A 25,146-nucleotide genomic window follows, 5' to 3' on the forward strand; every position below is an offset into this window, starting at 1 on the left:
GCATCTGGTCCTCAGAAGGTGCCCCATGCAGCAGGATCCCCTTGTCTGGCTTTGGCCAGCAGCAGAAGCTGAAAGTGCCAGGAAGGGAAAGAATGAGCTCTGCATGCTTATGGAAGTGTCACAAATTGTCTGCTACTTCTCTGATGGATCAGGTATAAAACTCACTGTCACTGAAATACGCTCCAGTGACTTCACTGGTGCAGCACCAAGGATGCACTGAGTGACGTTCAGGTTTCGTTTTGGCAATTCAGTAACAAGCTTTTAGACTAAAAACACATTCATGTAAATGTTTTATTTCCTTGGTTGTCACGTTTTCTTTTGTCATCTAGGCTGGCTCAGATTCTAGTGAGCAATAACATGGGAGGTGCAAAATGTCACAGCACTTTGAAAGCTTAGCTGTCAGACAATGGTGTTCAATGTGAAAATCGACAGACAAGTCTAAAGTAACTTTGTAGAGGGTATGATCTTTTCTTAATAAGGTGATATGTCCATTAGTGACCCAGTATTAATAGATAACTTACATGAACCAAAAATTCATTGCTTGAACTGTGGATTAAGTTACTTCAACTTGCAGGGACAATTATTTATCATATGATAAACGTTATCACATCATAAATGCCAGATTCCTATGAGCTGCCTGCACCAGAATTTCTTCAATGGCTGGTTTCATAACAAAATACCTCAACATTCAAATACTTAATTTTCTCTCTATCAGGTTAGTAAACAGATCTCTGCAATATTTTTCACACTTTTCCAGTCCATGGGTCTGAATGACACCAGCCCTTTCTGTTGGAACTCTTATTCAGACCTATAAACATTTGCTAGGAATAACAGGATGTTGTAACACAAACATCTGGGCACAGTGTTTCAGCATTGCTAGCTGCAGTAGAAAATGTGTACCTTTTCTCCTGCATCAACATTCAAGTGACTCGTATTAGTTTAGCTTATCTATTCACAGATATAGCAGGCCTAAGCAAAATTGTTTATTATGTAAATATAACAATTAGATTATCCATCCCATATCCATAGACAAGGTCTTTCTTGTAAGGCATGGAGCTAGCAGTCACTAAGCAAAGGTAAATCTGCATACCTGAACCGTGACAGTGTGGTGAAACCATAACCACACCATATCTTGAAATCTGCCTGCAGCCAGATGCTACAGAGCGTGCTGAGATATTTGACTTTTGTGGAATTTGGCTGCACAAAATGAAGGTAGCCCTGTTTTGTCACTCAAAAGGCTGCTTCAGAAAGTGACAAGCATCTTCTCAGCTCATATTAAAAAGAAACCCCACGCCCTCTGTGTTTTCCTCAGATGCCAGTTCTGCACTCCAGTTTATTTTCAGCATGCCAGGATAATGAGGATGGAAAGAACAGTACACACTTCTCAGTCATATAAATAAGTTGTAAAACACTCTGAAAGTTTTTGGCATATCTCCAGCGATGGATCATTAAATAAGAGGAATAAACAAAAAGGGACCATCAGCCTGACCTCCACATAATGCACTTAATGGCTGCCAGCTACATTCATAAATTTGCAGGCTCTGGCTTTTATCACTGTATATGAATCAAGGTTGAGTTTCATACTTGCTGTGGAGTTCGTGAGAAAACGAAGACTCTGACATCTTGTGTTGTATTTTAGGAGTTCAAATGAGTGGGATGTGGGCTTGGGAACTCACCCCCCTACCATTCTCCCTCCCTCCCCCCGATATATCATATGGTTAGGCAAGATTTTATATAGACTTTCACTTGCTATTTTGATCAAAAACATCTATTTAGTGTGATACACAGCAACTGTTTTTAAAAAGAAATGGAGTGATCTTAGGTATCTTACTTTTTTTTCTTTCTCTCTTTTCTTCCTAACATTTTTCAGAGCAATAAACTAAGGGGTTGATCATCACATGCCCCAGTGACAGGAAAGCCCTATATAGACAGCACTGGTCCAGGGACTTTACAGAAAGCATTGGAGCTTAATCCCAAGCTGGATTTTGTTGATCAAACCCCACAGCTAAATGTAACTGTGCTGCAGTCAGTAAGCCTGGTCTCTTTTCTCAGGTCACAAGTGATAGGACATGAGGAAAGGGTTTCAAGTTGCACTGAAGAGGTTTACATTGGACTTCAGGAAGAATTTTTTCATAGAGAGCCTGTTTGAGCATCGGAATGGGCTGTGCAGGGAAGTAGTGGAATGCCTACCCCTGAAGGCATTTAAGAGACATGTGGATGTGGCAACAGGGACACGGCTTAGTGATGGGACTCAGAAGGTCAGGTTGATGGTTGGGTTTGGTGGCCCTATTGAGTCTGGTGACCCTGAAGACCTTTCCCAAGCTAGATGATTCTGTGATTCTGCCAGAGCTGTTGGCAGCACCCAAGGCACAGCTCTCTCATGGCCCAAGTCTGTGCCTTGCACCCATCTGTGTTTAGGAGGGCACTCACAGCCTGGCCCCAAGGACACTGGGAACTGCAGAGGAGGCAGTGAATGCTCCCCAGGCAGTCTGTACTCTTGAAAACGTGTATTTTCTTCCTTTGGGAATGAGACTGCCTGGGTTAACTTTTTTAGGCACTCACTTGCCTTCAGTAAGCACTGTAAATTAAGTCATTTTTCTCCCAGTAAGTAACACACCAGTAAAGATCTCAGTGCTAGCTCTCCCACACCAGCATTGCAGCTTCTATGCAGGAATGTAATTCAGCGAGCCACAGAACCATGAAAATATCTGAAGTACAATTTCTTTTAAATTGATTTTCCTTACAGGCAGATTTTCTTCCTGCACTTTTTTTTTGTGAAAGCTTCTGTCAGCCCTATTTAATTGCATTGGAGCTGAAAACAACAATATTACATTTACATTAGCTCTAAAGTCTCTGCAATTTTTCTCCCCGTATCCCATCTGGTTTTAATGGCTCTGAATTTTAATTTAATGAAATTTGTTCATTTTAACTAACTAAAATGTGCTGCATTAATGATCTGCTGTATTAAGCAGGTAGTAAAAAAAAAAAGGGTAATATTGATGTTTAGTCTTAGTAAAAGCACTTTCCACTAGAACCATGTAACATTCCCATCTCATGTAATTGTTTAGTTTCTTTCTGTGTGGGCTTTGTAACTGAATGAACCTGAGCTAAAAACAGTCTGGATCAGCACAAGAAACCTCAGGGCTGGCAAATTAAAGCACACTGGTTTCCCTGGCCACCAACACGCAAACAAACAATGCATGACAATTGAAAAAGCAAAATCAGACTTACAGGTTTACACTTGGTTTAAACAATCAGCACATAGACACCAAATGTCCCTGCTGAAAAGGACGGGGGAGTACTGGTGGATAGCAAACTGGACACAAGCCAGCAATGTGTCCTTGCAGCCCAGAACACCGACTGTATCATGGACTGCAGCAAAAGAAGTGGGGCCATATCCCTCTATTCTGCACTGCTGAGACCTCATCTGAGTACTGCATCCAGATATGTAGTACAGGAGAGACATGGATCTGTTAGAATGTGTCCAGAGGAGGGCCACAAAAAATGATCCAAGCAATGGAACATGTCTCTTACAAGGACAGGCTGAGAGAGCTGGGGCTGTTCAGCATGGAGAAGAGGAGGATGCAAGGTGACCTGATAGCAAGCTTTCAGTATCTAAAGGGGAGCTACAGGAAAGATGGGGACACTTTTTAGCAGGGTCTGTGGTGATAGAACAAGGGGAATTGGTTTCAAACTAAAAGAGATCTAGATTGAACATAACAGAGAAGCTTTTAAGTGTGGTGATGCACTGGAGCATGTTGCTTAGAGAGGTGGTGGATGCCCCGTCCCTAAAGATGTTCAAGGTCAGACTGGATAAGGCTCTGAGTAACCTGATCTTGTTGTATGTGTCCCTGTTCATTGCAGGGGAGTTAGACTAGACGACCTTTAAGAATCTCCCAAAACTAAAGATTCTATGATTCTATGCATAGGGGAGCTGAGATTTGCCTTTTTTTTAGGCAAAGCTCACCAGGCTTTCTGCCTCATTAGGAATAGAAAGCCTTTTCCAGGGAGATTCTGCCAAGTTACCAGAGCAGTGTTCCCTCACATCCCATTGGGAAAAGGTACAAAGTCTGGGCCATTGTAACCCTCCCTGTCACAGTCATTCATTCAGCAGTGTGGAAGCATCTCCCAACATCAAGCGTGGCTTGAGAAGAGGCTGTTAGGTAAAATCTATCAACAAACTACAAGCAATTAGGAGAACTGCTGAAGATCCTGAAAAATGGTGGCTGATTTAGAAGACCAAGAGGTGGGGAGCTTGCACTGAGCCTGGCAGAGGAGAACCAGCCTGGATCAGTGCTCTGCATGTGTTCAGGTACCTCTGCATGCTCTGCAAGATCCCTGCTGGGGAAGATTCCCATCACCGTTGGCACTTCACTGCAAGGCAGGGACTTTGAGCAAAAGCCACAGATCCACCGTTTAAAAAAATACACTTATCACTGGGCAGCACAAAAGCAGAAGATTAATTTTATGCTGATTAGAGCCCTTCTTCCTTTTGCGGGTTTTTCTAATCAATCAGTAAGGATGCAGGCCAATTGCCATGACTGCAATTGCAGTAGGTGCAAAAGGGACTTTCTCGTGGTGGCCACAGAAGAAAACTAGCCAGGGCCAGGTTACATGCCTTGTGGCAGCTGAAGTAAGCAGACAGACAGCAGCCAGCAGAGTTTGCCAGTAAGGAAATGCAGCTGAGCACCATACCTCCTCATTGCTTCTGTAGCCTGCCAGACACCCCTGAGTAAGTGAGGTTGAGACAGATTTTTGTTCTGAATATCATCTGGGTGGCCCAGCCTGTGCTGGGGAGCAGATCTGTCCCCAGATCTGACACAAGCTGGCAGTGCTTTCAGCACTTCTCCCCACAGCACTCCTGATGAAATGCAGAAATCTGACCTTGGGGATAATAGTACTTCCTTTGGACCGGTGTGGGGTGCTCAAACACCGCAACAAAATACACTGTATGAGTGCTGCACATGGAAAGTAGATATGAGTTCAGTATTTGCAAAGTGGGAATAGTAAGCCCTGACTTGCAGAAGACCATTCAGGGAAGATCCCAACCCTGGAAAGGCGAAAAGCCCTGCTGCTGGCCTGCTAGCCACTGATGAATTAAGCATAAAGCGTCATGCTGTGCAAAGTGGACCAGGCACACGGAGATGTCTGACATATATTTTGAGGTGTATTTAATATTGCAGCGCTTCCGGATTCCACTAATATGCTAGGGATTTTGGCATCAAATCAATGTTTGCATCAGTACCATGTGTCTCTGGAACAGAAGTGCTTACTTTAGAGCTGGCTATGAAAATAGTTTCCATTATAACCCCTTGTTTTCACATGCTTCTTATAATTATTTTTTTTTTTTTAAATCCTGTTTTGAGTCAAAAATTTCCATTCTGCATCTTTGCCAAAAGGTGAAGTTTCTCCCCCTCTTTTTCTTAAGCTCGGAGGAAGAATCCTTCAGATGTTTTTGAGTCATGGGAGAGTGGAAAAAAAATACATTTTCCCTGTAGGGGAAAAAAAGAATCATATTTTTTGTAGTAGTAGAAAAAAGGGGGAAATAAAACCGAAGGCTGAAAGTTGTATTTTTGGCCTAGAAATGTCTGAAGTAAACTAGCATTGTAGGGAATGACATTGATTCAACAAAGGCAGAGATTATTCCAACTCCTGGCTGTTAATCAGGCACAGGGCCAGCTTTCAAACGTTGCTGGTGTTCGGGATATTGTTTAAGATTGTGCCTTTACAGCTGCCTATTTAAAGGGAAAGAACTGGTCCCCTGTGGTCTCTTGCCCTTCAGGGCTAATTATAATCCTGCAACATGTTTAAATTCATTTCAAAATCTCATTGAATTAAGTGGAATGAAGGAAACTATTGTGCCAAACACTCAGCTTTTCTGAAAATAATTTTTTTCTCAATTGTCACTGAAGCCAGTAAGAGCAAGTAGAGGTGTTGAAGGCATGAAAGAAAGATAGGTGTGTAATAGCCATGCTGATCAGTGATCCTCCAGTTCTCCACTGCTTTCTGTTCCTGTTTTTCCTGCTGGGAGCTGTAGCTGATGCACTATCGATAAAACCTATTCCTTATGTTCCATTAAACACACTGTGTGAGCCCAACCAATAGCCTGATGGTACTGTTGTGGCCTTCAGTTTTGCATTTTATTTTTTAGTTTGCAACTTTTAACTATGCAGCCTGAATATTACATTAAATTGTTCACTTTCTGTCATTCAAAATTTGCTCTATATGTATGTGTGTTTGGCAAAGACATCCCAAATGTCGTGTTTATGTTGCGCCAGTGCCAAAACACAGTGATTCATTAAGAAGCTTGGAGCCACGGAGGGAGAGCTGTAGCCAGCAACCACTACACATGCTCTGAAGAACAGAAAGCTGTGTTTTCCTAAGGAGAACGGTTAGTGTGGCTGGATTGGTAGCATGGCTGACTTCTCTGGAGGGAAGAGGTACTGCTGAACAGGCTGGGGAGCACAAAAGCTCTCCTGGATAACTTGGCTTTGCTGCTGCAGCAACAGCTAGGAGGCATTAAGCACAGAGGGGAGAGGGAAAGATGCCCAAAGGAGCCAGAGCAGCTGGTGAGAGCCCTTCTTGCAGTGCTGAGGTAGTGTGCTCTTATGCTCTGCTTTGAGGAAAAGGTGGAGGAGGAGAAGCAATACCCCAGGGTAGGAACAGACTTCCGGCTGCACATGGGTTTTGCTTGGCCTATGCCAGCTTATAGCAAGCAATGGGGGCCATCCACCCTATTTAGTGTAGCTACTGATATAAACTTGCAGTGGCCAAAGCCTCTGGAAACCTGGCAGAAAGGCGACTCTTGAGGAATTCCACAACCCAGGACAGTGTCTTAACGTCATCTCTTTCTTCTTCCCCGGTGGCTTGAACTAGGACAGGCAGAAAGCTATTTATAATTTTTAATGCGGTCCTCTTTGTCATAAATCTGGAGCCACGGGCAAAATTGATACCTGGTGATAAAGACATGCCTGACTGGAAAATTTCTGACAGTTGTTTTCTGTTTGGAAAGGGAACACTTTCCTGTGCCACCACAGCACAGCCACTGCACTGCCGAGATCAGTGCAACAGGCAGCTATGGGGACATGGGGCACAATACAAATATCCATAATCATTCCCACTGTCAGTAATAAAAATGTGGAAGAATGTGTGAATTGTAGAATCTCAGAACGGTTTGAGTGGGAGGGATCTTTGAGATCATCTAGTTTCAACCTCCCTGCTATAGGCAGGGACACCTCCCACTAGGCCAGGTTGCTCAGAGCCCCATCCAGCCTGGCCTTGAATGCTTCCAGGGAGGGGGCATCCACAGCCTCACTGGGCAACCTGTTCCAGATTAAAATTGAAACTAGAATCTCACATTTAAATTATTAAGTACCAGGGTGGGACCTTACAGACTTTGGACAGCATGTCATTCCATCTGTTGTTAGATCGTTCAGCTTTTTCAGGAATGTCTGGTGTAGGTTTAGGGTCGGGATGGCATCTGGTATGCCAGGTGCCCTCTGTACTTTAAGCAAAGACTTCTGTAGCTTTTTTTTTTCTTTTCTTCCCAATGTGCACAGTGCTTAGCACTTGGTAAAGGGATAAAACAAGATCTGAGGCCTGGAAAGTGCACTTTGTATTTTGTATTACTTTTCAGTAAGTTCAAATCAGAAAAAGTACAACGCTCAGTATCAGTTTAAGCAGAACCTTCAATTTGCTCATCTTTCATCATTTTGCACAGTCAGTCTAAGAAATTATCCAAAATCTGGATTACACCAGTTCTGCTGTTTCATAAGGTTTTGGACAGCTGTTAATTGTTAAAGCAGTAGATTGAAATAATATCCCAAATACAGAAATTCTATAAGTGTGTAAGTAAAAGAAGGTTTCTTCATAGGTCAGGTCTGCTAAAGTGAAACAGAGCAACTGGCTCCAGATACTTTCAAGTGAATTGTTCCTTACTCATGAGGCAATTCCTTAATATGAATAACATACACTAAAGGATACAATGAAAGCTACAGATCAGGTGTTAAAGTTACATGAGTAGAGCATCCCTCACCCATCATTTAAAATCGTATTGATGAAGCTATGAAGTTCCCTCTAGGCGCAGCGAGTACCATGGGTCAGAAAGTACAAAGGAGCTGTGCAGATGAGGGTGCCTCACGCACAGCCCAGGTAATAAATTATTGAACTGCTGCAGCAAGGAATTGTTTACATAACTACCACTGCCTGAAATTCACTTACAAAGTGTTTGGTGAATAATTTAGGCTAGCAAACAAGTTTGTCAGTGCATAGCCTATTTGCAGATCATTTGTGAGCAGAGAGGAAAACTGCTGGTGCCAAATTGCCACAGAGGAGCTTGCTCAGCTGTGCTCTATGTGTGATGGTGAGGAGCTGAGAGCTCAACATTCAAGGGATCACTTGCATACTGAGCAAGGTGCATCCCCTCAGATTGCTCACAAGTGAGGACCACACTGCCTGTCTCCTAGCAGCGGCACTGCTGTATGGGCAGAGCTCATCCAAGGACTCCATCACTTGTCTCAATCAGAACAGTCCTCATTTGCGTGCTAACTGTGCTAGCCTAACACTCTGAATGCTTAGCTGCCATATATATAGGCTGAACTACGAGGTTCCTCTCAGTGAGCTGCTCTGTACAGACCCCTTTCACTGGGCTGTGTGGAAGGTCTGTCTGTGGGGAATTAGGAATTGCCCGGCTGGATATTTTCTATCCTGAACTCAGTGCCATTTTCTTGCTTTGCGTTGGTAATAATCTGAGCAATACCTTTTTTTCCTCTTATAAAATGGAATGCTTTTGCCAGTCCTTCCTGCATTCTGAATCCTGCTACTAAATGTGGTGGCCCTTGGTTACAGCTTCACGCTTTGTGCCACAAGTTAATCTTGATAACTGAAGGAATAGTAATACAAATTCATTTTTTTTAAATGCTTCTTTACTGAACACTATTCTACATAGCTCTAGAGGTGGGACAACAGCATCCTACATATTGTAGGTTATGTACTGCTGTGGTCCATCCCAGCAGAATAAGCCCATTGAAATACAGCTGTCTTTGAAGCGTTACCGAGGGGATGGAATTTTCTCTTTGATGTTGAGAGAGGTTAAAAGCTGTGCATTATTTCATTCTCCCTTGGGAACTATTTTGAAGTTTTACATTCGCTTCAGTGATCTCCTGCTAGCCGTTTGTACAAGAGCATTGTACAATGTTCTACAAGCATTTCTGAAGTCATGAAGATGCTATTCTTCTTCTAACTGTCCTAAAAGCCAACTACTGTGCCATTGTGGCAAGAAATTTAATACATATATTAAAATATTTCTATCATACTGCAGATTGAAAGTTGAATACTGAATACATGTATTTTGTTTGGGCACTCATAGGGAATGTCAGTAGGATGCCAGAATTCTATCTAGAGGCAATTGCATAAACATAGCTCTGCGTAGGAGAAATGCAATACAGTGTTGCTTTCAATTTTCCAGTTTCTCTCACAGGCGACACTGGTAGATGCCTGCTCACACAGTGTTGAGGATTCAGGGTTTGTGCTCTCTCACTGGTGAGTTGTAAGCTGAATTCTTAAATTTAACAGCTAAAACAGCAGGACTGAAGCGGAAGAGTGCCATTTTTTTCTCATTTGATGACCATTAATGACTATGAGTGGAGTAGCCTGAGATGTTCGTGTTGACCTTTAGCATCTCCAAGCAGGAGGTAAACCAGAAAGAGATGTAATTGTTCTATAGTTCAGTGCTGTTTTTTTGTATTCAACTACTATTCCCTGCCTGGGATCAAGAGAAAGTGTTTAATATCGTGCACTTTACAAAAGCTGATTAAAGGATTTATGGAGGTAGTGCTGGGTACTCCCAGCATCTTGTCCATCACAAGTAAAAATCTCCTTACTAAGACCTTTAAGTGTTCTAATGCACTAGGTTGTTTCTTGTTTAAAAAATAGTATTTGGAGTAAACTACTGTAATCAGAAGTTTCATGTTCTTATTCTATGTAATATGATGCCTACAATCTGTTGATGTTATACATTAGTGTTTATCTTCCCTAAACTAGAATTGAAATGGGCAGTGAGGTGCTGGCACAGGCTGCTCAGAGAAACTGTGGTGCCCCATCCTTGGAGGTGCTCAGAACCAGGTTGGACAGGGCCTGGGAAGCCTGATCTGCCGGGGGGGGGAACCGTGCCTGCAGCAGTGGGGTTGGGGCTGGGTGGGCTTTGAGATCCCTTCCAGCTGCGGTAAAAGAATTTCCCTGGGAGAAGAATTTCCTCCTAACGCCTAACCAAATAGCTGGTAGGCACTCGGGATTTTTTTGTTTTTCCCCAGCCAACAGTTACCTGTTTGTTCTCGGATTAAGCTCACAGCTCTACTTAGATTACAGTCATGCGCTAAGAAAAACAAAAACTTCGTTGCTATCGCCGCCGTGCCGTGCAGGACCTCTCTACTTCTCCCCCAACCCAGGAGTTCACCAACAAGTCCTTTCGTGCCACTCGCACAGCACGGCGCCGCTCCTTTTCCCACCCGGGAAGGCTCCGTCCCGCTCCCCAGGAGGGGCCGAGCCGCGGGGCGGAGGCGAGGCGGCGCCGAGGGGCGGGAGCGGGGCTGGGCGCGGCGTCCGCGGCCGCCGGCGCTCTCCGACCGCGACCCGGCAGCATGACGGGCGGCCGCCGGCCCGCAGCCGCCCCCGGGCAGCCGGCGGGCGGCGCGGCCCCGCCGAGGAGCGCCGCGGCCCCCCGGAAGCAGCGGCGGCGGAGGTTGCGCGCCCGGCGGGCGGCGTGACGGCGGGACGCGTCCCGGCGGAGCCATGGGGCAGACCTCGGTCTCCACGCTGCCCGAGCCGGCCGGCGGTGAGTGGCGGCGAAGCGGGGCGGCCGCGCACCGCGGGGAGGGCGCCGGGGGCCCGCTGGTAAATGAGAACGTGGGGGTGGGAAGGGGGAAAGGAGGAGAGAAGAAAGAAAAAAGAAGAGAGGGGGTGTGTGTGGGGGGAAGGACCTCTGGCACTTCGCCCAGCAGCACGGTTAGTAAGCCGCCCATCTGGCTGCTTTGGCTGCGGGACGTTTTTGTGTGTAAGCGCTTATTTATTGGAAGTAAGTAAAGAGTATGCGAGTAGAACTTCTTGATTATTATTATTTGTCCCGTAGTTATTTGTGGATTAACTTTCTAAAAGCAGTGCAAAGCGCTCGGTGGATTGGTTTGGAGGCGCGTGGGGTGAGCCGGGGCGTGTTGGTTACCGAGGAGCAGAGCGGGGGGGCTGTCCTCCCTATCCCCGCAGCCATAGGAGGAAGAGTCTGCAGTAATTCCAGGTCTGGATTAAATTAAAGCCCATTAAGGCCAGGTCTGAAGTTTCTTGCAAAAGTGACACTGCACATATCGTTCTTTGACACCTCAAATGTTGTGTAGATTTTATTTCTCTTTAATGTTAGTCATGTACTGAGCTTTATTTTTCCTTTGCCTTCTGTTAACATGGGAAAGTGCCAACGACCAAGAGGCAGAGCACCAAGCCTGTTTTTTCCCCTTTCTTTTCTTTGCGCATCCTTCAGAGCAGAGTTCCAGTACTCTCACCTGTATGTTCAGAAAGCCCTGCTGTGCTGCCCACGGTACAGCCTTCTGATCACCCCATCCCACTAAAAAACAAGGCTGATCTCTTCTCCTGCCACACCTCACATGGAAGAGAAATGTATCCATTTTCAGCCAATCTCCCCCCATGCTGAAGGTCTCACCCTGCAGTAAAGTTGTATCAAGGTAGGCGGTGGGGAAACAGCTGTGAGGAAACAGATGCACTGGCTGCAAGTGGTTGTTGGACTTCCACGCCAAGCGTTGTCCGAGCTGTTCTGTGCACAAATGTGTGTTGAGGGTTGGGAAGGGGCCTGTATTGTGACAAATAAGAGCCCTGGGGTCTGTGTTCCCTCTGCAGAGTGCAACTGGACAATAATTGGGCTGGATCCGTAGCTTTAACTAAAAGAAAAAAGTCGACTTTGAGTTCTTTCCTAACTGAAGGCAGTGCTTTCATTTGGAGCAATAAGAGGCCAGTTATTTGACGGCACAAGTCATAGTGGTGCTACACAGAGCTGCCAAACAAATGCCACCTATCACCCTTCTAAGAGCAGGGGGCCTTCGCAGAGACACGGACAGAGCCTTTGGGTGGTGATGCAGAGCCATAGTCCCATGGAATCGTTAGGGTTGGATAAGACCAGTAAGATCTTCTGGTCCAACTCACTGGGGTTCCAGTTCTGTTGATGGCAACCCTTGGGACAGGCAGGGTAAGGGTGGCACAGCTCCTCGGGAGGTGCAGTTGTGTGTTTCCCTTGCCCTGCTGCACAGTATGTCCTGAACAAACATCACACAGTTTGGGTGGCCTGGTCCACTCAGGTCTGAGACTTACTCCTGTCATTTCCAAGTGAGACTGATCTCCCCTTAGGCAAGGAGTCCTAAAATCTTCATTGATTTTGACACGCCGGCCAACCACAAGCCCTTTATGTCTTTGACAGCTGCTGGAGATTAGAGTTGAACGAGATCCGTGTCTTGTACACACAGGAGCTACAAATCTGTTTTAGTGCAAGGGAATCAATAGCGCATTCAGACCCCTCACGAGCCAAACGAAAGCAGCTGTGAGAAGCGACTTGCCTGTTGGCACCATTTTTTTCCCCAAGCACGCCAGCCTCCAAGAGTTGCAGCCCTGCTGTCGTGCTCTAACTGTGCCCATGCAAGGCTCAGTGGGGCTGTTTGCTGTGCACAGGAGTGGTGATACGGGTAGATCACAGCAGAGTGTTCAGCTTGGCTGATTGAGTGAAAGTGGTTTGGTGCAGAATGGTGGAATAAGACTTTTCTCCAAAAGAGTGATAGAATAAATACAATATGATACAATACTCAGTACACTGGATGCAATCCAGTGTCCTGCTTCATTTTGCTTTTTTTCTTTTCCCTCCCAGGATTTACTTTCTCTTTTTACTTTACTTTATTTTACTCTTGGAAAGGAAAATATTAAACAGGCCAAGGTCCTGATGGCACTTTCCCATTGGGCTACGAGCAAGATAGAGACCTTACTGTAAAATGCAGTTTGGCAAAGCATATTCCTACAGCCTGCTCAGAGCTCTGTGCAGCAGATAGGAAGAATTGTGGTTTTATGTCTCTGGCTTTCTAGGACTATTCTGGAGAGCAGTGCTCTCTCCCCAGGGTTTGCCATCAGCTGTGTTTTGAAAAGGAGAAGGAAACAGGGCACCTCCCAAAACTGTGACGGGAAGATAGGCAAAGCAGGTCTTAGCTGTTTGTGGGGACCCACTGTGCAATCCATAGCTCCTTCTGCCCCTTGGATCCAATTCTTCTGTTGTTTAGATTAGTTTTCTGAAGCTTGTTTATTTGTTATGGTCTGCAAAAGTAAAAAAAAAAAGAATTGGCCAGTGATAGCAAGACAGCATGGATATATGGAAAAGGATGAGTTTATGCTGTCCTTGTTCATCTTCCTTCCTCTTCTGTGATTGTCCCATGTCTGGCAGGACTTGATTACTGTTCTTTGTCTTTGTTCATTGGCTGAGGGTCAGTGCATTTGGGAGCTATCAGCTATCATGTGCAAAGTTTTACTTTTCCTTTCTGATCAACAGCTTATCAAAAGATAAAGAGTTGTGCACTGAACAGAGGGGTTGTTGTTGTTTGTTTTTTCCTTTTGGATTTGTAGTTGGGTAGTTCAGTACTGAGGAACAGGTGAGTCCTCAAGCGAAAGTGCAATTGGTTGGCTTACTGGGAAAAAAAAAAAGACTTCTTTTTTCTAATAGTGCTGTCTCACCAGTTAGTGAAACTTATGGTAAAAACACATCTATGGGTGATGCTGCGAAGAGTTGCATCAGTGCGACGTGGAATCTGTGGAGCACAGCAGTGTGCAGAAGGGTAGGAGCAAGCTGTAAAGGGAAGATCTCAGAACCTCTTGCCCCAGTGGCATTCAGCTGGAGACAGGTTTTGGATCTCTGCACTGGTCTGCGAGAGCTGTGTACAACGTGCATAGTCCTTGGGCCTGTTTACTATGGGGAGGGTGGGACTTCCTTTCATCTTATGCATTTTGCAGAAATAGAGCATGAATTTTCAGGCATGAATTTTCAGGCTTGAGTTCATCCTGTTACAGACCAGAAGTTCTTTTCCAGGACATGAAAATGTACTTCGACAGCACAGGAAAACCATTTCCCACCCAGCTCACCCCATGAGATGAAAGCACTCGCTCTTAGGATCCTATTGTTTGTTGACTTTGGCACTCGGTGAAACAATTATCATAGGTCAAAAGTTAACATGTTTCTCAGACTGCTCTTTTTCATCTCTCTTGGCATTATGGGATTTCCTCTTAATTGACAAGAAAAACAGCAGCTTCACCTGCATCTGTGCAGAGGAATCATGATTGCCTTAACTGGGCAACCCTATCTTAATTCTGAAATGAAAACAAATGTTTGTTTCAGCATTTCCTGGTGTTGGTATGCAACTAATGGATTATCAGTGCAGCAATTTCAGGGCTTGTCCAAGAGGAGAGGTTGTTCCAGTAGCACTCTTCAGTGGTAGCTGTTTCTGAGCAATGCTGGAGGTGCTGTTCTGGAGCAAGAGCTTCTATTGCTATGGAGCTGGGCATGGAGATAGTCAGCAATAGGCTTAAATTTTTATCCTGACTAAGTTCACCGCTAATCTGAAGATGCCAGTAAGCCCTTGTGGTAATCTTTCTTAAAGGAAACAAAATGAGGTTGATTTTTCTTCTCCATCTTTTCCTTTCAAAATGGAAGAATTTTGACATTGTACTTTACAGCAGGACATCTCAAAGCCTTTGCGGAAGCACTAAGCTACTCACTACACAAGTACTATCTGGTTGTTTCAGTTATTGGTGCACGTTGAGGGATGGTCAAGGTGTTCAGCCAAAATGTCAAGTCCCGTTTCATGAGAAGCCCTAGATGATTTGCTCACAGTTCCAAAGGAAGTTCTTGGCAGAGATCATTGTCTTCCTTATTTTTTCCCAAGTTTACACTGACTGGGGGCTTTGAGACTGAGACGTTGTAATACTGTGCTGGGAATCCTATTCCTTTTTAGTCTCTTCTTTATGCTTTTGTGAATTGTGGAAGAGTTGTAAGTAAAGGGAAAGCTGTTTTCAGTTTCTGCAAAATTTTCCACCAGAGTGGATCATGAGACTGGGATACTCTTCACTCATCGTACCCATGTTAGATGGAATCAGGATCTAATCATGAGCATATTAAATGAATCACTATATATAGGGACTTTGCAGATTTTAAAAACGTGATGTTTGTGGAATGCATTTTAGCCTTGATAGGTGCTGCCATATACTCTGTGATCCATCCAGAGCAAAATTCTGCCCCAATTGCTAGTGCAGTTGGTGCCACTTGATCAGGCTGAGCTCCTCAGCTGCAGCAGGAACTCATTCAGCCTGAGCCTTTATCAGGGGCATGCAGGGAGCAGGGGTCTCATGAGGACATGGAGGAGCAGCCACAGCACGGGGACTGCATGAAAGTACTGCACTGTATGAAAAGAAAAGGCCAGTGCTCAGCAGATCCCAGAGCAGCGTATCACCCCTCCTCGCTCGAAGGCTATGTCAAGGATGACAAACTCTCCGTGTTTTGCTGCCAGGATGTGTGACCTTTCATGTCAGGCCTGCTGGCTGAGATGCCTCCATGCACTGGTGTTTGGTAGTCACTAATCACCTGTTCGCAGTGTTAATCATCACCTTCCTCCTCTGCATTGAGGAAAGTGAGAACAGACTCCAAGAAGCTCAGTGCTGGCCAAGCTGCAAAGCCTAGCAAGCTGGCAGGGCTTGTGTGGAGCCATGTTATCCAGTGACCACCCTGATACTTCCCTCAGAAGCTCACAGGAGCTCTCGTTTCCTCCGAGTCTCCAGCGCTAAGGCGTGCTGAAAGCTGATCCGCCTCTGTTGGATCTCAGCCGCCCCTTGGATCAGTTGTCCTTCTGTCCTAGATCCTCAGCCTCAGCTTGCTCACTACTCTGGGATAATAATGCCTTGTTCTTAGATGGCCCTTCCCGTCACAGGTTTCAGAGCTCTTTCCAGCCTTCTTTGTTATGTTCCTGGATTTAAATGGGAAAACTGAGGAGACAGGATAGCTTACTTGGAATCACCAAGGCACAACCAGGAGGAAAAATCCTCATCGATGCCTGGGCCATGTTACAGTCCCACCTATTAGAAGTAGAAAATGCTTGGACTTTGATTCCTTTCTTCATATTTTTTACTACTAACAGTTATTCGTAGTTCATTTTGGACACCCCTGCTTTTCTAGATTTAAAAAGTGAAGCAGTAACATAACTGAATAATTCTTGAGTCACTGCTGGGTTTGGATTTATTTTTCACTCTTGTTCTTTTAGAACACATTGGTGATGATTAAAAAAATAGAATGCACTTAATGCTTTGAATCAATCAGTGATGTGTTTTTTAAAAATACTTCAGCAAACAATCTGCTGCCTGAACTTATTTTTCACCCATTGTGTTTCAGTCATAATGATGGCTAGAAAAATACTTCTGATCCACAGAAATGCCCAAACCAGGTGACATTCAGTCCCACGGAGATAAATTATTTCTGAAGTGTCCCTTTGTTGCCTTCTCTGGTTGACGTAAGTGGGATTCCTGATCCTGTTCTCTTTCTGATGGGAATGGTGACAGTGTGGTCGGGGGGTTTTCATCTGAGAGCCTGTGCAGGGCCAGTGCTAGGCATAGGGAAAAACAAAGGCAGAAGTTTCCAGTGATGCTAAAATGGCTCTGGTAACAGCAGTTGTATGCTGTCTGTACTTTTGCTTAGACAGAATCCAGTTTTGCTGGCACTGCTGATAAGCCTTTGGTCGGATCTGTTTCCAAGCCACATAATGATATTGATGATGTGTTTCGGACTAGCAATTTGTGCAGGCAGTGCAATTACCTCTGTCATCATGTGGAGACTCATTATTAGGAAATTTGATTTCAGATTTGAGTTGCTCAAAGGCTTTATACTAGAGTGCTGCTTAGGAATGAATTTGCTCTGCCCCTGACTTGGTTTTCAGGCATCTAGAAATTAAGCCTCTGTACAAAGTGCAAGTCTTATTTACCTTTGTGCTTCCTCACTGATTTAAGCGGCCACAGTGACCTGTGTAATTGGAGGGGAAAAAAAGATGGGGAAAAATAAAGATGTCATTTTGTATGGTAGTCTAGGATATGCAGTCAGGTTGCATGCAAGTAAAATGAGAAAAAATGGCTAGACAATAACTCGCTGCCTGTTTTGTTTTGCTAAAGAGTTGCCTATCCCCAAGTTGGACAGTATGCTTCTATGTTTATATCGCTACAAAATTGTGATAACTTTTAGATACCTGGCAGATCTGAATATTAATACAGAAGCCTGTATCAGTGATACATTTATGAAAATGAAGTTTTATAGGAAAAGGTATAAACAACAAAGGGTTGCCTCTTTCTATTTACTCTGATTCCTGTCCTCGATTCCAGTGAATTTGAATGATATTTTGTTGAGTGGAATTAGCCTGATACGCATATCCTAACATTTGATACTGTCAGGAAAGCCAATTCTGTTCCCAGAGCTCAACCTGTATCCCCCACCCCTGAGAACATGCTCTTTCATTAGTGTTACAACGTCTTTGCTCTGACCAGCCACCCAAAGCATCAGTGAACGGTGGCTGTGCAGGCAAATTATCCCTGATTCAGTATTTTACTTAATCATTCTTGTGTTTTCTGGATGCTTTAATGCATTGTGCAGTAGAAGTCCAAGAATGCTGCAGAAACTTTACAAGTTGGTTGGGCTTTTAAGCTTTTTACAAACAAATCACACTTCTTAGATTTTCAAAATAATTTCTTACAAATACAGGGAATCTCTAGTATTTATTGATTAAAGCTAAACAGACATTTTGCACAATTGGAATAACTGTTATAGACCATGAAGCTTGATCTGTGACCATATAACTTGTAAGACCTGCAGTCACAAAGGGCCTCTTTTTCTGGCTTAAGAATTTTTCTTTAATGCTTGAGGCTTCAGCTGGGAAAATTAACTCTTGACTGGGGATCTATTGGATCTGTCACCATCGGTACAATTTGTAGGGTTTGCAACCCAGACTTTGATAGAGGGGTTATGAAACTGTTGTCATTTCACTGGATGTTTTCCACTGAACTCTTCTTCTTGCCCTCTGCCTTCAGAGCAAGGATAGGCAACAGAAAGCGATTTGGATTCAAGCTTCTGTTTGGTAGCCACCTGATCTAAGAAAAATATCCCTTACCATGAGTGAAATTGAGTCTGGGAAGCCTGTTCTGTGTGGCAGTCTCATATCTTTGTCCCCAGCAAGCTGCAGCCTCCATTGATGCATCTCAGGCACTGATATTGTGTTGTGTGTGTTGTCGCACAGATACCGAAAGGCATAGCAGTTCATGAAAGAGTCACGATGCTACAGGCCCAAGTTATGCTCTGATGTGTGCCTGGTTTATTTTTGCAGGCACTGTAGGGAGTAAGAAGCGTGTGATATTTATTCTTAACCAATGCTTATTCACCCATGAGACTGTGGTAAAACTCAGCGTGGCTTGTGGGTCACCAGCCTCTACTTCTTATGGATGCGTGGAGGTTTCTAATGTTTGGGCAACAAACAAGTGACATTAACAGGTACAGTAGCATCCTGAGATAAAAACATGACGTGACTATGAATAGGGAGGGGCCGTCTGCTTGGTTCTTTCATCCTTATTGCTTTCCTTGTTTATAGCCCCCAGAGATTCAACTTATCTGAAGCTTACCTGTCATAACAAGCAATATGAAGTCATCAAGGCTGAAAGCTAATCTCCTGTGAGCTCTTATTTTTTTTATTTTTTTTTTAACTCCTTAAATCTTGGATGAGTCGACAAAGAAATGACACTTTCATTGTGTGCTTATGAAACACGTTGATTCAATGGGATACAGTCAAGGAGTTAAACTTGCATGTTCGCTTAAAGTCATTATAAGCTGGTGGGAAATGATTTTTAGATACTGGCTGTCTTTATGAGGAAAAAAAATCACCAAACAGTTCATTGCCAAGAAATTGGGTATGTTTAAATTATACATACATAATGTGTTATAATTTATTTCATTGTTAATGACTCAAAGCTGGCTGTGTGTTTCCTGTCCTGTAAATGCATTCAATGTGTCTGAAGATTACTGGTTTGTTTCTTTCAGTTTGGTAGATTTATTGCCTTTCTGAGTGGAAGGAAATGTTGGTTTTGGCACAGATGCTTAGAATATTCTTGTTCTGAAAACGTGAAGTAGTGTTCCAGTACACTGCTGATCTGGCCTCTTTTATGTTGATACAAAGAAGGGAGTAGTGGTTTTGTTGTCCTGTGTGTTATATGATCATGCATGGTTCTCCTCTTCTGATTAATTTTTCAAGTGTTTCATAAAAAGAATGGAAATGTTAGCATCAATAATCAGTATTAAAAATCCACATGATTTAAAACAACTTCACTAATTGTGGAGTAGTGCTTAAGTACTCAAAGTGAAAAGTTTTGGAAGGCTGATTCAGTCTTCTAAGAGAGTACCAGACTTCATTACTTGAGAAGAAAATGCTATTGTTGTTTCTTGCTCGTGTATTGCCACTTTTGACACACAGTATGAAAGAAACACATAAGGTCTGATGGTGAGACATGAAAGAGGCTGTGTGAGTGAACAATAATATGGATGACTTGAAAGCTGTGGATAAAGCCAAGTTGTCAGGAGCTGGACAGGCACCAAGGAGAAATGAAAAATGATCTGTGCTTTAGTTGGAAAGGAAAGTTGTAGAGAGTAGCAAAACATGAGCCAATGGGAAAAGAGAGAGATGTTAACTACAAAGTGTTGCAGAAACTACATGACCATGGTGCTTGGCTTTTAAAGCATTTTGTTCAACAGCACCATTATGTTTACTGTATGATGAACATAATTCTGAAGAGAGGACAAAAGTTTTTGTTGGAAAATGTCTGGGGGAATTCAGAGATCTGAGACTGAAAAAACATCCTGAGTACTTACAGCAACACCTATGCCTCAACTCCCCTTTAGTAGTGTTCCTCCTGCTGTTTCGGTTTTACCATTTCTGCTAGAGGTGAGCGAGGAGAAGAGAAGGAGGGCAAACTTCCGTAAGAACCAAGAAGACAAGGCAAACAGTTTACTTCTGAAACATTTGATATACCTGGTAGACTGGTAGCTTAGTATGAAATGGGTAATTAAAATTGGCATGTGGGGAGAAGTATCCAATATCAGTATTGAATCTGTAGGATCATGCCATAAGAAGGCAGGGGAAAAAAAAATTGAAAATTGCTAGGCTCTTAAAAAGCCAGGTGTTGTTCACAGCATCTGCCCCCAGGTGCTTAGCATCCCTTAGCCCAAGGTTCTCCCTGCTCAGCCCAGGCCAGCAAGCACTTCCCAGGCTGTGAAAGTGAGGCTTGCTGAAACCTTACCTTAAGGTGACGTAAGCTTTTCTGCTGATGTAGCCCCAAATTCAGGTAGGGATCACACAGCATGTGATAACATGTAGGAATGAAGGTCACAGCTCATCACCCTGGCATGGACTAGGAAGATTTGCATCTCACAACTCTAAAGTCTTATGTGAGAATTAATCAGTCCTGAAAATGGCTTCTGTGGGAATAAAATATTGCCATCCCCTCTCCTTGCCACAATTGAGGCTTGCAAGACCTGCTGAACTGAAAGCCATAGATTAAATAACTAAGTGAGAAGAACTGGACAAAGCCAGGCCTTGGATTTTTGTGTTCCCATCTTTCAGCCAGCTGTCCTCATAGAGAAAACATATCTCCCTGTTGTGCAGCCTGCAGTACATCCAGGGTTTGCTTAACCGCAAAAGGAAAACACTGCAAGGAACATCCCTACAGGATGAGAAGAACCAAAAATTAGTCCTTCATTAAGCGAGTTCGTGGTGATGGAAGACTACATCTGGAGATAAGTAGTGAGTTAACCCTGTGTTGTGGTTGATTGTCCCTTTAGTCTGTCAGAGGAGCAAACTCCTCTCTCCTCCCACATCTCTGTTACTCTGTCTGTGGTTTAACAGATAATATAATTACATCGTGACAGCCCCTGGATGGAAGTGCTGCTGTTTAGCATAATTGGCAACCTGTTTTTTTTTTTTCCTGAGGGATATATACCAGCAGGGCAGAACTGAGCCTCCCTGACTTTTCAGGGTGTCTGATGGCACAGGTCAGGGTTTTTTTTAACCCTGAAGAACTGACACACCCTCTGTATCTGTGGAGCCAGAAGTCTCATTGCTATGTTCTCATTTCTTTTTTTCCACTCTCTCTTTATGCAGTAAAAGTGAGTGGAAGAAGAACAGAGGAGGCAGAGCTAATTAAATCATCCATTTCTTAAATAAATACCAGGCAGTTCAATCTCATACAGAATAAATGAATAAATACCAGCGTGTAGTCTATGCTTTATTGGTTTAAGCAGTTCTTGCATGCCTGGATGTCAATGCAAGGAAAGCTTGCAAATCTAGAGAGGTTTATTTTGTCTTATTCAATTTCTTTACAAATCAATCTGTGCTTCATCCATTCTGGGCAGGTTTATTTTTTATGTGTGGGCAGCAAAATTTTAAGACAAACAAAAAGACATTGTTCTTTGGAGTATGAAGAAGTAGTAAGGCATGTTTTTGTGGTGAGAGAGAAGGGAAGTTAGGATAGTGCTGGGACAGTGCACCTGATGACCCTTCACTAAGAGACAGCAAAGTCTTTTGCAAGGATGTCCAGCAACCTCTTCTAGCCAGTAGGTTCCTGTGAAGTTGTGTGAGAGAGCCAGTCGTTAGTTTATCTCAACACAACTATGGATGGTGTTGTACTGATGGTGGGGTTTTGTTGTTGTTTTGTTTTGTTTTGTTTTTTCCTGACATACTGACAGGAACTTTCCTTCTCTAACCCAGGATTTGTGGCCGGAGTCCCACAGAGAGAGAGATACACAAGTAGCTTTTAGTATTGGATTATGATTCTTATATTCTTGCTGTAAATTTTTGTAGCACAACTTACAAGACAACAGTTATATTTTTCAAAAGATTCCTTATGGACTACCAGTTAAGATGGAAGCACAAGTGCTTTGGCAGCAATCTCTGGGTTTAGACATAAAGAACCTTTTGCGGTTGAGGAACTGGGACACGAGAGAGGCTGAGGCTGAGCATCACTCCTCTCTGGTTGGATATCATAGGCTTAGGATGAGAGTCTTTTCAACAGCAGGGATTTGCTCAGGTCTCCCCAGCTCCAGGTAAGTGCCATAAGCTGTGCCCTAGGAGGTAAATGGGATCTTTCAGTTTGGTGGGCACAGGTCTCTGTTTCACCCAATGCTGTTTTCTCAAGCTGCCTTTCACAAACATGAACCTGGAAAGTTTTGTTTTATTTTTAAGTGAGAAATTTTAGAGAGCCGTTTCCTGGTGACTTGCTATTCATATAAATATGAAATATAAGATTTGCCAAGAAACTTCTAGTTACATCATGCATACCTCTGCTGCTCAAGTTTAATATATTATTTTTAATTTTAGACAGGAGTATTAAAATAAAGCCAGTTAATAACTGGTTTTAATTTCATTTTATTCCTTCTAGAACAATGCTTTTCCAGCTATTTTTTGTTTTGTTTTGTTGTTCCCCCCTGGAAGAGGTGGTGTTTTCTGATGGAAGCAGGTTGCTGCTAGAGGAGCCTCAGGTGAGGCTGTGCAGTGCCGTCAGGTAGCAGAGAGTGCTGGGGAGCCACAGCTGGAACAACCCTGGAGTAAGACCCCAGAGCAAACACCACCAGAGGAAGTTGGCATTTGCCTGTCTCTTTGTGGGAGAATCTGTCCATGGAGTTATTTGCTTATTAAATTAATGATTAAATGGCTTGCTCTCTCTCTGGTGCCGTCCACAAGCTGCTCAATCTATCGCATGAAAGCCCACCATGAGGAACAGTCTGAGCAGGCAGGAACTGAGGGTGGCTGTTCCTGAAGTATTCCTATGGGCTTTCTAAGAGATGGCTCTCTTTCCCAGGGACTGCTGGAGACGTGTGCTCTATCACAGAATGTTCCCTCTCTAGGAAAACATTGGTAGTAGTTTAAAAAAGAAAACTTTACAGAGATTAAGTAAAGCCAAAGTGAATTTGTTGAACCCTGATGCTGTGCATACTTTACTTAAGACAATATTGAATTTCCAATCCTGATTTGAGCTGCTAGAAATAGTTGCCAAGCCTTCCAGTGATATTTGGGCTCTTTTCACTTCTCTTTTTTCCTAATCAGACACTTCCTTTTAACACACAACTAAGTATAGGTGCCTATGTTCCTTTTCATCTGCATGAATGTGAACGTGGTGCTCACAAAGTGGGAAAAAGCAGCCTTTGTCCTCAGCTCCATACAATGTTTTTACTGCCTAACCTTTTGATGCGGAATTGCCTGTGCAATTACTACACTACTCTTAAGTGTTACACTTACTCAGTTTGCTTTAGGTGTGTTACATCTCAACTGTGATTGGGTTAGTCATTAGAAAAGTACTCTTCCCCTGAGGAGGGGGGATTGGCTCTTCCCTGCCAATCACTTTATAATAAAAACGGTAATATCAGCTGCAGTTCTTACATACTCAAGAATTTCAGTCATCTCCTAGCCCAGGACAAGAACACGTTGCTTCTCTCTGCTTCCAAATTGTGAAACCATAATGCACTGTAATTTTTAAATGTTTGGGCAGCTCTAGGTTTGCTCCTAACATCAACAAAAGTGTGACTGTGAATGATGCTGAAATTGAATTATTCACGTTCGTAGCTGATTTTAAGTTGATATTTATATCGCTTGCATTGGTCATGATGTTTCTGGCATTTTTTTCCAAGATACCACAGAATTGACTATTCATGTTCACAGCAGTGACATACATCAGTGGAGCTGGGTGGTCATAGTTACTTCATGTCAGGCAAATGCATCACTTACAGCATGTTTGGCACTCATAACAATGATGCAAGCTGAAGCTGAGTGCTAAATTAACATTGTTACGTGCTGGGATGGTATAACATGAGCATGCATTGGTAGGGAGAAGATGGGGTCTTGTGTTTTATAGTTGCTTTGAAGCTTGAGGGATGCTCACCCACTTCCAGCTAAAATAATTCAGTTTAAACTGCTTCATAAGAGTCCACGTTGATGCTTTCTTTTAGCGTGTGGAATACAAAAATATATTCTATGATTGTTGTTCAATGCCAGTAAGATTGAGAGCATGTCCTTTTCTAAATATATTATGTATATATATAAAAATATATTTGTATTTAAAATAAAGAAATAAATTAGATATCTAGCAATCAGCATGATTTTAAAATTATTCGAAACACCAGCTGAGCTGGTGGCAATGAAAAATCAGAAGTCTGAAAGCTCTTTCATTGATGCAAGAAAGATCTCCATTGTTTGTTTGTACAGCTCTTGTCACAAAGAGGTCCTGATCTATGACTACACCTCTTAAGCACCATGATAATACAAATCATTTGTTCTTAATGGAGAGCGGAGCAGAAATAGTGACCAGAAATACAGCATATGAAACAAGGAAAGGGGGGAGTTGAAGATATCAGTTATGTATTTGCTGTGTTTATGGTGCTTTTAGTGTCATTATTTTCTCCTAGGGGATAATGGAAAATTCTGCTGGAAAAGCTGAGTGTGTTCTCAGCGTCTTCTCTGGTGACAGGACAGCTTCTCACCACCCACAGCTTCACTAAGCCACAGGACCCCCTTGTCCATTTGGTCAGGGTCCTTCAGGAATAAAGACCTACAAAGGGTACGTGGGCTGCTTTCAGACAGCTCCCCTGTCCAGGCCCAGCACGCAGGGCACCTTCCATAAATGCTGATTCAATTAAAAAAAAAAAGTCTAAAATGTATACAGGTACGTACTTCAGATCTAGTTAAAGATGGTACTGTAATTGTAGTGAGCTTTTCTGTAGTAATTTATGATGCTGCCAGCTTGCTTGATGGAATTACTATCTTCATGGTATAAGAAAGGAAACATGCTGGTTTTTTTAAAGTATAACTAAATCCCATTGCAAACTGTGTATGGACATATCCTTTTACATGAACCCACCCCTAAGCATCAGAATTTAAACTGGTAAAGGGTGAGCAGCTGAGCTGACAAATATGTCAGCTTGTGTCTGGTTTTCCCCACTCTGTCCTTAATAAGGAACAAGATACAGGGAATAAAACAGCTGTGTGGTGAAGCCTGAGG

The 25,146-nt window shown here is 43.3% G+C and overlaps 1 protein-coding gene across 5 annotated transcripts in view; it reads left to right on the forward strand.

Annotated features, from left to right (window-relative positions):
• PHACTR2 (phosphatase and actin regulator 2) overlaps window positions 1–25,146 on the forward strand; it is a 124,204-nt gene that overhangs the window by 38,036 nt on the left and 61,022 nt on the right. The window contains exon 1 of one of the 5 annotated variants that reach the window (XM_052679389.1): window positions 10,699–10,831. The exons of the other annotated variants lie outside the window; for them this stretch is intronic. Within the exon in view, the coding sequence (XP_052535349.1) occupies window positions 10,789–10,831 (43 nt within the window). The 5' untranslated portion in view covers window positions 10,699–10,788. Of the gene's footprint in view, window positions 1–10,698; window positions 10,832–25,146 lie in introns of those variants that run through there. 5 annotated transcript variants of the gene reach the window in all.

Source organism: Tympanuchus pallidicinctus, unplaced genomic scaffold (assembly GCF_026119805.1).
Source record: "Tympanuchus pallidicinctus isolate F22 unplaced genomic scaffold, pur_lepc_1.0 scaffold1, whole genome shotgun sequence".
In the NCBI taxonomy this organism is placed as follows: domain Eukaryota; kingdom Metazoa; phylum Chordata; class Aves; order Galliformes; family Phasianidae; genus Tympanuchus; species Tympanuchus pallidicinctus.